Source organism: Myotis yumanensis, unplaced genomic scaffold (genome assembly GCF_028538775.1).
Source record: "Myotis yumanensis isolate MYYU_CA2020_CCGP unplaced genomic scaffold, mMyoYum1.0.hap1 SCAF_2, whole genome shotgun sequence".
In the NCBI taxonomy this organism is placed as follows: Eukaryota; Metazoa; Chordata; class Mammalia; order Chiroptera; family Vespertilionidae; genus Myotis; species Myotis yumanensis.
The window spans coordinates 137,736,179-137,752,032 of NW_027223753.1; the positions used below are offsets into that span (position 1 = coordinate 137,736,179).

Sequence of the window (15,854 nt, forward strand, 5' to 3'; positions counted from 1 at the left end):
AATATGCACTAAGAAAAGATAAATATAATTTCTTTAAAAAGTGAAACAAAATCAAACAAGATACTTATTAATGTCACTTGAATGGTAACTATTTTTAAGGAAAGAATTATTTATTGCTAATAATTTACTTTTTGGAAAAAATACATATTCATTAGTCTTTGCTGATGCCATATCTATGGCTTATGATCACACTCTTTAAAAAGGTTTCTCAGAAGAATTTAATGACAGTAAAATAAATTAAAACCTATAGAAAGCTCTGGTATCATTTCTTTAAATCTTTATTATTGAGAGTATTACAGATGTCCGCCTTTTTCCTCCATTGCCCACTCTTCCCAGTTCCCATCCCACCCCAAGCCTTCACCCTACTGTCTGTGTCTACAGGTCATATATATATATCCCTAATATGCAAATACACCAAATAGGGGAACAACTGGTCACTATGATGTGCGCTGACCAGCAGGGGGCGCATGTGGAATATGGAGGGCATCGGTTGCTGGGAGATGGTGGAGCAGGTGAGCGGAGGCACCAGACCAAGGCAGGGGCGCCAATCGCTGTCATTGGGGAGAGCCTCTGGTGGTTGCTGAAAATTCCTTGCTCCTGCACACCGCGGTCCTGCTGCCTGCTTGCACCTGCTGCCAGCAACAGCCCCACTTGCACCCAGCACCGGCCCCAATTGTTCAGCGCCGTCAGCAGGTGTGAGCGGTGGCTTCCGGCCCTGATCACCCTTCAGGGCTTCTCCAGCTCCCCCTGCTCCTGAAAAGTAATCAGGGCCAGCAGCCACCGCTCACACCTGCTGCCAGCGATGGCCCTGCTCACACCTGCAGCCGGCACCCAGCGCCGGTCCCAATTGCTCGGCACCATCAGTGGGAGCGAGCAGCAGCTGCTGCCCTGATTGCCCCTGAGGGCTTCTCCACTTCCCCCTGGTCCTGAGGGACAATCAGGTAGCAGCTGCCACTCACACCTGCTGCTGGCGCCAGATCCAAATCACTTCGCATCATCAGCGGGTGCGAGCGGGAATGGCGCCCTCAGTGCCTGGGAGCAGCAGCGGGGCTGCAGGCAGACAGGAGACTGGGGGCTGTGGCGGGAGGGGCCGGGCAGGGGCACGGAGGATGGGTCGAAACTCGCCCGTGCCCACCGCAGCCTTAGGACCCATAGCTCCTTTCAAGGTGCACAAATTCATGCACTGGGCCCCTAGTATGTATATAAGAACTTTAGTTAATCTCTTCCACCCCGTCCCTTTCTAATATTCATCAGTCTGTTCCATGTTTCCATGCCTCTGATTCTGTTTTATTCATGTTTATTTTGTTCATTAGATTTCTTGTTCACTTATTTTGATTTTTATATTCAATTGTTCATAGATAGGTATTTGTTGCCATTTTATTGCTCATATTTTTTTCTTCTTTTTTGTTACCACTTTATTGTTCATATTTTTCCTCCTCCTTCTCCCCCTCCTTCCCCCATCTCCCCTTCCTCCTCCTCCTCTTCCTCCTTCTACAATATCCTTTGCCCTAGCTGGTATGGCTCAGTGGATAGAGCATTGGCCTGCAACTGATGGGTCCCATAACCCTCCTCCTCCTCTTCTTAAAGAATACTCTTCACCCTAGCTGGTTTGGCTCAGTGGATAGAGCGTTGGCCTGCAGACTTAAGGGCCCTGGGTTCAATTCCGTTCAAGGGCACATGCCCGGGTTGCGGGATCAATCCCCAGTAGGGAGCATGCAGGAGGCAGCCAATCAATGATTCTCATCATTGATGTTTCTCTCTCTCCTTCTCCCTTCCTCTCTGAAATCAAGAAAAAAAAAAATATATGTGAATACCCTTCAACATTTCATGTAATACTGGTTTGGTGGTAATGAACTCCTTTAGTTTTTCTTTTGTCTGTGAAGCTCTTTATCTTCAATACTAAATGATAACTTTGCTGGATAAAGTAATCTTGGTTGTAGGTTCTTGCTATTCATCACTTTGAATATTTCTTGCCACTCCCTCTAGCCTGCAAAGTTTCAATTGAGAAATCAGCTGAGAGTCCTATGGGCATTCCCTTGTAGGTAACTAACTACTTTTCTCTTAATGCTTTTAAGATTCTCTCTTAGTCTTTAATTATGATGCGTCTTGGTGTGGGCCTCTTTGGCTTCCTCTTGATTGGGACTCTGTGCTTCCTGCCCTTGTAAGTCTATTTCTTTCACCAGGTAGGGGAAGTTTTCTATCATTTCTTCAAATAGGTTTTCAATATTTTGCTGTCTCTCTCCTCCTTCTGAAACCCCTGTAATGTGAATGTTGGTATGCTTGAAGTTGTCCCAAAGGCTCCTTACTATTTTCATATTTTTGGACTCTTTTTTCTCTTTGCTCTTCTCATTAGGTATTTTTTGATTCCTCATATGCCAAATTGTTAATTTGATTCTCAGAATCCTTACTCTACTGTTGAATAACTGTAAATTATTTTTTATTTCAGTTAGTGTATGCTTAATTTCTGACTGGTCCTTTTGCATGTCTTTGAAATTCTAAGATCCTTGAAAGTCTAAGTCCCTTGAAGCTCTCATTAAGATCCTTGAGCAATTTTATAACCATTATTTTGAACTCTGTATCAGTAGTTTGCCTTCTTCCATTTCTTTCATTTGTGACATTTTTCTTTGTCTCTGTATTTTGGCTGCTTCCCTGTGTTTGTTTATATGTATTAGGTAGAGCTGCTATGTCTCCTGGAATTGTAGAGTGGCCTTGTGTAATAGGTGTCCTGTAGGGCCCAGTGGCTCAACCTCCCTAGCCACCTGAGTTGAGCACTCTAGGTACACCCCCGTGTGGGCTGTGTGCACAGTTTTGTTGCATTTGAGCCTTGATTGCTCAGGCCAATTGCCTATGAGGACCAGCTGCAACTACAGTGGAAGAGCTATTGTGCAGGAGACACCCCTATGGAGCAGGACTTGCTTCAGTGAAGCTTTGGTGCTCGCTGAGTCTGCCCCAGGAGAGTGTCACTTATGGATGTGTAGAGTTGTAGTCTGGTATGGCTTAATGCTGTCCACCAGGTGCACTGGCTCTGGGGCCTCCTAGGAGTTTCAAAGTCAGCCACTGCCTGGGGCCACCCAGCAGGAACTAAGAGAGATCTGCAGATGGTCTCTACTAGTACTGGGCTTGGAAGTGCCCAGGAAAGTCCAGCTGTGAAGCAACGCAGGCTGGTCCTAGTGCTGGTTCTTGGGCTTCTTATTGATAGGTTTGGGGCATGCTGATGCCAGCTGCTGCTTGTTTCAGAGATTTTAGGTAAGTCTGAAGCTGGAGCCAGAACAGCCATCCTATATAATAATCCTATATAATAAAAGGGTAATATGCAAATTGACCCTAATAGTGGAACGACCGAGAATGACCAGTTGCTATGATGCACACTGACCACCAGGGAGAAGACAACACAGGAGCTGCTTCCTGGTGGTCACTGCGCTTCCACAGAGGGAGCACCGCTCAGCCAGAAGCTGGTTCACGGGAGCATCTCCCGCCTCTGCAGCAGCACTAAGAATGTCTGACTGACGGCTTAAGCCTGCAGGTGGACATCCCCCAAGGGGTCCCGGACTGTGAGAGGGTGCAGGCCGGACTAAGGGACCCCCCCACTAACCCGAGAGCATGAATTTTCATGTACTGGGCCTCTAGTCTATAATAAAAAAAGCGCAATACGCTAATTAGACTGGACATCCTTTCGGACGAAGCTGGGAGTGCAAGGGAAGCCTGGGTCCTGGGTGCCTGCCAGCGAGGGAAGCCCAGGTTCTGGGTGTCAGAGGAAAGCCGGTGACAGCAGCCAGGGGAAGACCCACCTACTCTTGCATGAATTTTGTGCATCGGGCCTCTAGTTTATATAGAAAAGCAGCTGCAAACAGCTTGGGTGGGGTTGCAAATTGGATGGGGCAAGATCCCAGGGGATCACCAGGGCAGAGGGAACAATGTGGGCCAGGATGATGGAAACTCAGATATGGCTGCCAGTCATCTGTGATGGAGGAGGTCCCAGCACAGGAACAATGACCCCTGTGAGCACCCCCGTCTAGGAGAAAGCTGCCCCCGAGTTCCTTCCCTGATACCAGACAATCAAGTTCCTCCCCATATGTCCCTGGGTCCCCCAAAGCTGCTACCCGGCACTGGGAAGCAGAGGAAGTGGGACGTGTAAGTTGCCCACCCGTTAAGAGGAATGCTGGGTCTCCAGCAGCTTCCACGTCACTCAGCCACAATCCCCACTGGTTTTTATAGCCTGAAGTAACGGGGAATTCTCTTCACAGTACTGGAACCCTGGGCTGGGAGTCTGGTGAGGGGCTGGGAACCCTTGCTTCTCATAGGAAGCCTCTGTAACCACAATAGCTCTCCCTATAAAAAAAACAAAACAAAACAAAAAAACTCCACATGGGTGTTGGACCAGCCTGTTCCGCACCTCCGGCCCTCCTACCAGTCTTGAGGAGCTTTCTCCTTTACTTCTCTAGTTGTAGGACTTCCACTAAGTCAGATTTCAGGCGATTTTGAATGATGGTTGTTCTGTATTTTCGTTGTAATTTTGATGTAGTTGTGGGAGGCAGCAAGTACCAGTGTTTACCTACACCTCCATCTTGGTTCTAATAGAAATTATACACCTTCAAAAACTCATTTTATCTCACCCTATTCTTTTATATTATTGAAATAACACAATAAACACATTATGCTACACTTTAATGTTAAAAGGTACATGACTAATAGGTCTGCTATCCCTCTTGCCTACTTTTGACCTAAAAAAATTAGTTACCTAAAATAACTGACCTAAAAAGTAACCTGTTAAAACAAAAATATGCAGAATTCATGAATCCACACTACCATCCTTAAAAGTAGTTATAGTTGGCCCTTGAACAACACGAGTTTGAACTACGCATATACACAATTTTTTTTCAATAAATACAGCATATATATTTTCTCCTCCTCATGATTTTCTTAATAAAATTTTTGTTTCTCTAGATTACTTTATTGTAAGAATACAGTATATAATACACATAACATACAAAATGTGTTCATCGACTATTTGTGTTGTGAGGCTTCCAGTCAACAGTAGGTTATTAGCAAATGTTTTAGGGACTCAAAATTTATATGCAGATTTTTGACTATGTGTGGGGTTGATTCCCCTAACAAGGCATTGTTCAAGTCAACTGTACTTCCAAAAGCAGTATGTGAGTAACAAAAAGTCAAGAGATTTCTCAATAATCAGTTTGTTTTTAATGAAGGCAACATTACTTCATTTAATTACCCATTTTGTCCAAATGACTTTCAGCTAAATTAAAAAAAAAAAATGTGACACCAGGCTCTGAATACAAACCTCAAGATAGGGGCTCAAAAACTAAACTAAAGGGCTTTATGCATTTCCAGTACACATATATACAAATTCCTAAGGTACCATATTAGAAAAGGAAATCTATTTGAAAATAAAGGTTCAGAGAGATTCTTAAATATATTTCAAACATCAAACCACTAATGTAAGCTTTTAGAACACAACCTACCAGTATTTTACATACTCCCTATATAGTTATGAGGAAATTCGGTATCATCTCCTATCTATATCAATTAATTCTTAGCTTTTACTGGGTTACTGGTTTTTCTCTAATATCTGAGAGAGAAAAGCAGCCAGGAACTGGCCTGGTACTGTAAGACAGGCATTAATGCTGCTGGAAGCTGGCCTGCCACTCAGGTAGGCTATGGTGTTCTCTTGCTGAACATGAACTACTTCAAAGAACACCAACAATCAGAACAGATCACTCTGTTACTGTGATCAAGACAAAAACAAAGCCATTCCATAGTCATGTGAGAACTCAGACAAAAACAAGAACACTGACCAACCATAAAAATTACCAAACATCCCTAGCTAATATGAGTGACTGCTGCTTTTTAACAATTGCAGCTTTAGCCTTAATTCACTCCTCCACCTCTGGTTTAGATCTACTAAGGTGCCCAATCACAGGACCACTCCTACCACTTCCTTAGAGCATCCAATCTAGAACAAAGCCCCACTTCCTTGAACCTTATCAAAAATCACCTAACACAAGCCCAAGACCTATGAAAAAGCCTTTCTAACACATTTTTACTGAAACAGTCCATTGTCATCCTCACTGCAGAAATATTTATAGTTATGTCCCTTTGCATTTCTAATGTTGCTTATTTGTACCTTTTTTTTTCTTGAATAAACTTAATAGAGGTTTGCTAAGTCAATTCCCTGACTTCTAGTTAATCTCTGCACTTTATTATTGTCTTCCTTCTAAGTTATTTGTGCTTACCTTGTCCTTTTTGTATTTTTGTATCCATATAAAATTAATGCAAATACACCCAACTTTGTTCAACTACAGCTATGGTCCTGGTGGTCTTTGTATGAAGAACCCAGCAGATATATCCCTCATATGGCCTATGATCTGAAGTCATCTATTTAGTGGCTCTTAGAACACCATGTGTTATAAGTTTAAATTCCCTATTCCATAATTATGTATTTTTATTAGTATGACTATAACTTTATGACTTTAATGAATTATTTCAAGCATACACAAAAATAAACTCATTAACATCTTCATTAATTTAATATTTTTCCATCTTTGTACCTGATCATTAATAAAACAATACAGACATAATTAAATTTCCCTGGCAAGCTCTCCCCAACACCCATCCCCCTGCTTCATGATTTATATTAAAATTTTACGCATTTTTCCATAACAATCTTGCCTCATTACATTTATCTCATCTTTTTGTTATAATTATGGTTAGTATTCTAGTTACATTTTATAATCCTTTTATATTAGGGTACATAGCAATTGTTCTGTGATAGTTGCCCAATATAAGGTTAAAGACTTCACTTCTATCCCTAGTTTGCTATGACTTTTTAACATGACTGGCGTCTGAATACTTTTTCTTTTAGAGAAGATGGTTCAATTTTGCCCCTATATGGACAGTGGTATTAATAGATTTTATTTAAATCAATCCTGTATTCCTAGGATGAAAAAATCTTGGCAATGATACATTTTAATATTCACTGCTGAATTTGAGTTATTATTAGTAGTATTTTGTATCTAGGTTTATGTGAGACTAATCTGCATTTTCCTTGAGTGGTTTTCATGTTAAAATTATAACCTCCTAAAATGAGTTACTACAGATTCCATCTTTGTCTATTCTCTGGAATAGTTTGTGTAATTTGGGGTCATCTGTTCCTTAAATATTTAGTAGAATAATTGGTTTGATTTCTTCAATGTTTATTGGGACAAATTTGCTATTTTTGAAATACTTATATATTAAATTCACATAGGAAATTGTCCATGTCATCGGAGTTTTCAGATTGAAAGTTATTCACAGTAGTCATAGATTTTTTTAAAGTTTCTACTATATTTTGTAGTTATGCCTCTTTTTATTTCCAATACTAGAGGCCCAGTGCACAGATTTCGTGTACAGGTGGGGGCGTGGCATCTAGCAGCAGGGCCTGCCACAAAAACAGGTGGCCATGAAGAAGGTAACATTAAGGCCAGATGCAGCCACTGCCCAGAGATTTAGGATAATTGAGCAAATGGGGAATTTCACACATGACTACTTTCTATTAATCATATATATATATGTATAATTATAGTTACATATATATAATTAAGCCTTAATAATTCAAAAATTCTGATACAGCTGAAAACTTATCGTTTAATTCTGAGTCTTCAAAAGTAAAGAAGCTAGAAAAGTCTTTAATAAAAATACAATGAATAAAATAGTAAATTTATTAGAAAGTTTACCACTTACCAAATAATGTCAGTTTCAGTATTCTACTACACTGAATTGCAAAGGAAAGGTCAGAACTATCAAAAATTGTTATAAGATCTCCATCTGGACAAAAAAAAAGAAATGAGTTTCAAACTTGCATCAGTAGTAAACTAGGATCTACATTAAATTAATATCCAAAACCCAGATTGCATAATTAGAATCTCCCATAAAAACCTTACAAACAGTAAGAGATCAAACAAAGGACTTATATGCATGCAAATGAGCAAAACGAATGGACACAGACAGTAAGGGGAGGAGTGAGGGCTTGTGCTTGGGGGAGGGGGTGGCGGGGGAAAAAAGGAGACTCGTAATACTTTAATCAATAAAGAATTTTTAAAAAATTAAATAATTATCAAAAATTCCTTAAATAAAAAACACCTTACAAACATTAAGGGATCTAGGAAAAATGTATGTTCAAAAAAATACTAAACCAATTGTGCTGATTACTTTTATAAGAATAGCCAAAACATAGCTAACATTAATGCATTAAGTCATCTTTTACTAGTCACCAGGAGATGCATGGTAGCAACATCACAAATTACTAGTTCATATTAACACCTTTCCATTCCAGAAAATTTAAATATATATGGTGTCTCCACAAAATGTAGACACACTTTGAATAATTATAAAGGCAGTGTTTATTAAAATACGTTTCATTCTCAAAATAGAGCTCTCAGCTGTTAAAGTGTGCATACATTTTTGGGGGACACTTTGTATTTATCAAAAGTTAAAGTAATATTCTCAAGGTTCAAATTTTAATTCTAAGTACATTAAAACATCCCTGACACAAATGGCAGAGAAGCCATATATATGACAGTAACTAAAAGTGTTGCAAAAAACATTTTTACAGAATTGCCCTAGTGATGGGTAGACACTAGTCTTTCAGGTCACTGACCATTTTAATCATCAAAACCATTTTTTCAGTGTTTCTCTAGAATTGTATATGTCTAACATCCTGGAGTCCACCATGAATGGACAGTCGGACCTAAGTTAGAGGTCCACAAACAGCAACCAATGAATAAATCCTGTTTAGAGACAGCAAACAAAAAATGATTCTTACACTTTTAAAAGGTTTTAAAGAAAAGATGATGAGACACAGGGCTTATGTAATCATGCTAAAATATGTATCTGGCCCTAACCGGTTTCGCTCAGTGGATAGAGTGTCAGCCTGCGGACTCAAGGGTCCCCGGTTCGATTCCAGTCAAGGGTATGTACCTTGGTTGCGGGCACATCCCTGGTAGGGGGTATGCAGGAGGCAGCTGATCGATGTTTCTCTCTCATCGATGTTTCTAACTCTCTATCCTTCTCCCTTCCTCTCTGTAAAAAATCAATAAAAATATACTTTAAAAATAAATTAATTAATAAATAAGTATCTGATCCTTTAAAGAAAAAGCTGGCTGACCCTGACCTAAACAAAAATAAGGGAATTAAGAGTAAGCCAGATAAACAGTTGAAGATATGCCAAGTTTGAGGTAAAAGCAAAGCATCTCAAGTAATTAAAAAAAAAAAGACATTTATAACTGATAAAATTAAAGCACATATTTGGAAATTAAAGAGATGAAAGTTGGTATACTGTAAATAATAAATTGCTCTCCTTTATTGTTTCTTATCATGGGTGACTCTCGAAAATTAGTTTTGGATACTGTTAGGGCATACATTATGAAAAAAAGCACAGTGTCACAGATGTTAAGGAATAAGAGTACTTAATACAGGGTGATATGGACAGCAGAGCCGGGTATTGAGGTCAAAGTAAAATAGACTGGGAATAAATTCAGCAATAAGAAAGATACTGGTAACCACCTAAAGTACAATTTCAGTAGAGATGTTAACAAAGAAAACAGGTTTAAAGAAAAGGAAATAAAGATTCTACTACTGTAGTTCCACTGTGTGTTTGATAAAACATTTTCCATGGCCCTAGACAGCTTGGCTCAGTAGATAGAGCATAAGCCTGCAGATTGAAGGGTCCCAGGTTCAATTCCGGTCAAGGGCACATGCCTGGGTTGTGGGCTCGATACCCAGTAGGGGGTGTGCAGGAGGCAGCTGATCAATGATTCGCTCTCATCATTGATGTTTCTATCTCTCTCTCCTTCTTCCTTCTTCTCTGAAATCAATAAAGAAATATAAAATAAATAAATAAAAACATTTTTCATGTTAAAAACCCATCTCCATAAAAATAGTTTTGTGGTCAATAAGTCTGGGAATACTGTATGCTATAAAGCAAAGGTGGGGAACCTTTTTTCTGCCAACGGCCACTTGAATATTTATAACATCATTCGTGTGCCAAACAAAATTACCAACTCAAAATTAGCCTGCTATATTTGGTCAACCATTTAATTAACTCACCCCTAATGCTTTGGCAGGCCAAACCAAATGATTTCTCAGGCCCTATGTGGCCTGCAGGCCAGATGTTCCCCACTCCTGCTAGTATAAACTGACAATTTGCATCAGCATAATTTCCTGCAATAAAGAAATACATTTGTCTTTTTTTAAACAAGGTTTTCCAGGCTTAGTTGACCATGGAATCCTTTTTCATTCAATACCTACTGCGACGCCTTCCACTTTGGAAAATATGAGTGAAAGTTTGGTTTTAAAAGCAAAAATGAAGCCAGAATTGCACAGGCAGAAAGAGAAAAAGAAATGCTTGTAAAAATATATGTGACAGTGTTCTATCACCTAAAACCCCTTCTATTAATAATATTCCTTAGTTATTTTTAACTTATAAAAGAAAACTAACTATATAAACATCCCATTTAAGAAAAGAAGTAGGCACTCAAATCACTATGAATGGGATGAAATTTTTATTCTGAGAGAATTCAATGAAATATTGGCTAAAGAACATATAATAAAACTTGTTTTTAAAACTAACTTTAGAAACACTCTTACCTTCATCTTTATACTTTATGATAACTTCATCATTACTCAGAAGTTTTCCTCTGAAAACTCTTTGCATCATTAGCACTAATTCATCATAAGTAATATCTTCATTATGAATGGGAATTCGTCGAATATCCTCCCCAAGTTGAGCTTTGATGATTAGCTTCCCACTTAGGTCCAACTGTCCATTCATGGTGGACTCCAGGATGTTAGACATATACAATTCTAGAGAAACACTGAAAAAATGGTTTTGATGATTAAACAGCTATAAAACATACCTTAAAAGCTGAAAAGCAAAGCTATTATTAGAATCTAAGAAATTCTGACCATCAAAAGAGATTCACTGTTCCAATGTTACCATACTCACCTTAAAATGGTCTGGAGGTAACTTTATTATGTGCACAATAACGTAAGTTTCATTGTTTTATGTCTATTATTATTTCATCCAAATTTTAAACTGCGTATCTGACATTACCATTTAGATTTCTATTTTAACATGTCTAAAAACAAACTCCTGGTCTTCCCCCCAAAATCTGCTTCTCCTATAATCTTCATCACCTCAGTTAATAACAATTCCTTCCTTCCAGTTGTTCAAGATTATATACAGTATATACTAGAGGCCTGATGCATGAAATTCGTGCAAGAGTAGGCCTTCCTTCTCCCGGCTGCCGGCACCGGCTTCCCAGGACCAGGGCTTCCCTCACAGCCCTGGCTCATCCAGAAGGATGGCTGGTCTAATTAGCATATTACGCTACTATTATATAAGATTAGTTCCTCTCTTTTCCTCACACCTTACATCAACCAAATTTCTAAGGAACCCAAAATCTAGTTGCCACTACCTTTAAAATATCTCTAGAATCCAATCACTTCACTGTCTTCACTTCTAATCAGCTTGATCCAAGCCACCATTATCTTTTGCCTGAATTATTGCAAAAAGGTCCAAACTGGTCTGCCTCCTTTTTACCTTTGCCCACCTTTTGATTTATTTCCAACACACCAGGCCTCTCTCTCTTTCAAGACCAAGATGTTCTTGAAACACTGAGCATTTCCCTAGCACCAACTCCTCCTTCCTCCTGTCCCAAGCAAATGATCTCTCCGAATACTTAAAGCATCCTATTATCTCCTACTGGCTACATTCTGGCTTCAACCTCATGCTTTACTATGGCAGCTTTCTATTTTCTCCTCTTAAATTTGTTATTTCATTAATTAACATCATACTTTGTTTCCACAGTGCTCTACAATTAGTGTGTATGTGTATGTATGTGTATGTGTGTGTGTGTGTGTGTGTGTGTACGCACCACACCTGCTCCCCAACACATCTCAACCATTAAGATATTTGAAGTATTTATGAATCCTAATTCAATTCATGAATATTACATATAAATGCCCTATATCCTTCCAACTATTCCTTAAATGAATGTCTCTAGGCTCCCTCACCATCCTCTGAAGAGATTATATTTTATTAACAAATCTTTAATGCCTCATCTTAAAATGGGACATTAAATACTGAATCTAACACTCTCAGGTCAGTTCATAACAGAGTGGATTGTGATCCATGATTTGGATGCTGTGCTTATCATAATGTAAAATAAGAATACAGTTAGTTTTATCTTTGAACTCTTTCACAATGGACTTCTGAAGACTGTGATTAACTGAAACCTCTATACAACCGCTTTACGTGTTAGCCAAACCTGACTTCTTCGTTCAGGAAAAGTTTACTGGAATAGCTGCTATGTTCCAAGCTCTGAAGTATGATTACTTCAACAAGATGGTGAAGATTCCATCTTGTGGGCCTTGCAGCAAGAGTAATAAAGAACTTCAGTAAAATAATGTTACCTTCTAGTACCTACAGGTTGTGTAAATCAGCAATAGTGTAGTTAAGGACCAGGGCTTAACTTCAGCAAGATGGTTCTATCTATTCTCAGCAGCACCTAGAATAGAACCTGACATATAGTAGGTGAAGACTTGATTTTGTTCCCTGAACAAAACATGAATGAGACATAATAAAGTTCTGATGAAGGAATTGGGAGGAGAAAGCTGTACTATTAGGTCAGCTCCTAAGTCAGACCTTCACAATGTACCTTCATTATATTGCTAGAAGTGACTCCCCAAAACGACATACTCCTAAATAAAATAAATTTCCAACATCAGATATTACTGATAGTATGTATGTCCTTTTAACAGTGAGGGGATTCTTGCTTACCAATGAGTCATAGAATTGTACAGTGAAAAACTATATCATTTTATGAACCAATGTCACCCCTATAAATTTAATCAAAATAAAAAGACCAGACCTGAAGATCAAAGCAATTTGCTCCAGTTCCTCTATTTAACAGTAGTCTACACTTGCCTCCTCAGGTAATAGAAACACCACATTTCCATCCCAATTTTTATTTATGTTTATTTGCTCTAGTATGTACGTCCATGCTCACCTATGGACGGGATAACATGAGTCTCTTTCACTTTGTATCTGTCATGTTGGCCTGCAAACTCACTTACTCCTTGGTGTGTGCCATGGACTGTAAACTCCCTGTGGCTAGGAACTAGGGCTTCGTTCCAAAGGTTGTGCCCAGTTTGTGCAGTCACCTCCTTAAGGCATGCACACATACCACAAAACTAAGGGTGCCACAGAACTTTCCCTTCCGGGAAATCCCACCCCACATACTGTGTATGTAACGGCATAATTTCGGGTCCTCTTTTTCCCTAACTTCAGTCACAAGGTAGACATGGGGATGAACTAACCGTGCCCAGGACTGCTGCTGGGACCCTGACAGCCTTTTCTCCTCCCGCCCTGTCCCAGCCCCACGCCCTCTGAAGGCCAGAAATGACCCAGCCGTTAAGGTGAGCAACTTCCCAGCACGAGCACTGAGCTCAGCACTGGCGAACACAGGGGCATGCCCACGGAGAGGCAGTCTACCTCTTGAACCAGGGTCTAGGTTCGTCCAGGGGCCAAACCTCCAACTCCACCCCGCTGGGTAGGGCCCTGCCAAGTTCAGAGGGGCGGGATCAGGCCCGTCCAAGAGAGTAGCCATTTCCTTTACGAAATTCTAAGCGCCCTGGCTGGTTTGGCTCAGTGGATGGAGCGACGGCCTGCGGACTGAAGGGTCCTGGGTTCGATTCCGGCCAAGGGCACATGCCCGGGTTGGGGGCTCGATCCCCAGTGGGGGACGTGTAGGAGGCAGCCACTTGATGATTCTCTCTCATCATGGATGTTTCTATCTCTCACTCCCTCTCCCTTTCTCTCTAAATTCAATAAAAATGTATTTTTTTTTTTAAAGAAATTCTCAGCAAAATCAACCTTGGATTATTCCAAAGAATCCAAGGAGCCTCCAGTCCTGCCTGACCAGGGGCAACGTAGCAAGACGGTGAAGATCCCACCACTGACTCTGCGACCTTACGCTTTTCTGGAAGCTTCGTTTTCATCACTTGCAAGGAGAGAATATCTAAATGGGAGAGGATCCTTGTGATTAAGTGAGATCTTGTGCCCTAAAAGGCTTTGAACCGTGTCTAGCAAAGCCGAGGCTTAAAAGTTAGCAACCCTCCTCACTACAGAACCGGGTTGGGCCTTCAGGCGGCGCCGGATTAAGCACCAGCACAGCCAAGGGGAACAGGTTCCTCTGGCGGGACCCCGACCAACTTACTCCCAGAGGCGCCATCGCCACCCCTCTCGCCTCTCCAAGAAGTCCCCGCTGGCGGTCAGGCGCTCGGCCCCCACAGGGCCCCCCAACACCCCTGCTCTCCCTCGGGCAGACCGACCCCTGGGGGCCCGGAGCAGCGCCCACCGCCCCGAGACCCGGCCCCCCGCCACCGCGGACCCCTCGCCCTCCCCCCCGCCCCGCGCCGCGGCCTCGCCGCCCCTCCCCCGCGAGGCCCCGCCCGGCCTCCGAGCTCACGGCCTCCAGCCCCCAGCCAGGCCCCTCCGGCCCCACCGCCCGGCGCCGGCGGGAGCGAACGAGGCTCTCCCGGCGTCTCCTCGTCCACCGCCCGCTTTGTCCGAGAGCGCGGCCGCGCCCCCGTCCCAGCGGCCATACCGGCTGGCGGAGGCCGCGCTGGCGCCTCTCCGCGGGTCTTCGCTGACCCGAGCGGTGCAAGGCCTCGGGGCTCTCGGGCGTCGGGGGTGGCTGCGGTCAAGGCCCACTCCGCTGCCCTCGGCGGCCGCCGCACGTCGTTCGTAGGCTCGCGCGGGCTCCGGCCAATCGCACGGACGCACCAAACCCAGCGAGAGCTCAGGCCCAGTACGTGGCAGGTGGGGAAGAAGAGGGGCGGAGCCAGGAGGAAATCTGTCCTTTCGCTCCGCCTCGCGGCGAGCCGACCACCCCACGACGCATGCGCAGCGGCAGGGGCGCGGGGCTGCCCTGGCCCGGGCCCGCGAGTCTCTGCTTTCTCACTGGATGACCCAAGTAGAGGAAGTCCGAGCTGAGCGGATGCACGCATGCGCGGGGTCTGACCAGGCATTTCCGGTTTTCCTGACAGCTGGTGCGGTACTTCTCGCCTATCACCCGTGGGCGGGGCGTGTAGTGTGCGGATCTGCAATCTTTTTGAGAGCCGGTTGAAAATGGGCATTCGTCCAAGTTTGCGTTTGGTTGTTTTGTGATTATTGTAGTCCCCCGTGTCATAGCTGGCAAAAACTAACCTTTTCCCGCCTTTCTTCTACAAACTCATTCATTCATTTGTGGGCGCCTACGCTTTGCCAAGCACTGTGCTGGAAGGAGGATGAATCAGTTTGTGAGCAAGGACTTTCCAGTAGCGTTTACGAAATGGGACAAACCTATGAGTGTGTACAGGATGAAGGCTGGGAAATCAAGGCTGATTAAGGATTAACAAGCTTTTTTTTGTTTTGTTTTGTTTTGTTTTTAAGCGTTTCAGCATGCCCTACATCTTCTTCCCCTCTCCCTTACCTAAAGCATTTGTTTTGAATACATTTATGTAAGAAGTGCCCTGACTCAGACTCTCAGACTGAACCCTACACGGGGAGAGAGGGGAGAGTGCTATTTTAAAAGTTGAAAGCAAGTTTTGCCTTTTCAGATAGAAACTAAGCAATTTGAATTTACCTGGTCCCCAGTTCTTCGCGGGATAGAAGGCCCTGAGTAAAGTGAATTCAGAGTGAGAAATCATGTTCTTTTAGTACTGTAAATAGTGTGGTCTTTTTTTAGAAAAATCTGTTTGAGAGTGAAATATGTCAGAATGCTTTTTGCCTCTGAATTGTATTTTCCAACTGTGTA

The 15,854-nt window shown here is 42.2% G+C and overlaps 1 protein-coding gene across 3 annotated transcripts in view; it reads right to left on the reverse strand.

Annotated features, from left to right (window-relative positions):
• The window catches only part of TFG (trafficking from ER to golgi regulator), a 31,944-nt gene extending 17,028 nt beyond the window's left edge, over positions 1-14,916 (reverse strand). For 2 of the 3 annotated variants that reach the window (XM_070406077.1, XM_070406075.1), the window contains exons 1-3: positions 14,664-14,915; positions 10,642-10,868; positions 7,738-7,821 (exon numbers count right to left, since the gene is read on the reverse strand). In XM_070406077.1, coding sequence (XP_070262178.1) covers positions 7,738-7,821; positions 10,642-10,849 — 292 coding nt within the window. In that variant the 5' untranslated portion in view covers positions 10,850-10,868; positions 14,664-14,915. Of the gene's footprint in view, positions 1-7,737; positions 7,822-10,641; positions 10,869-14,663 lie in introns of all 3 variants that reach the window. The other variant, XM_070406076.1, reaches the window with a different exon arrangement.
• Between the last annotated feature and the right edge of the window lie 938 nt (positions 14,917-15,854).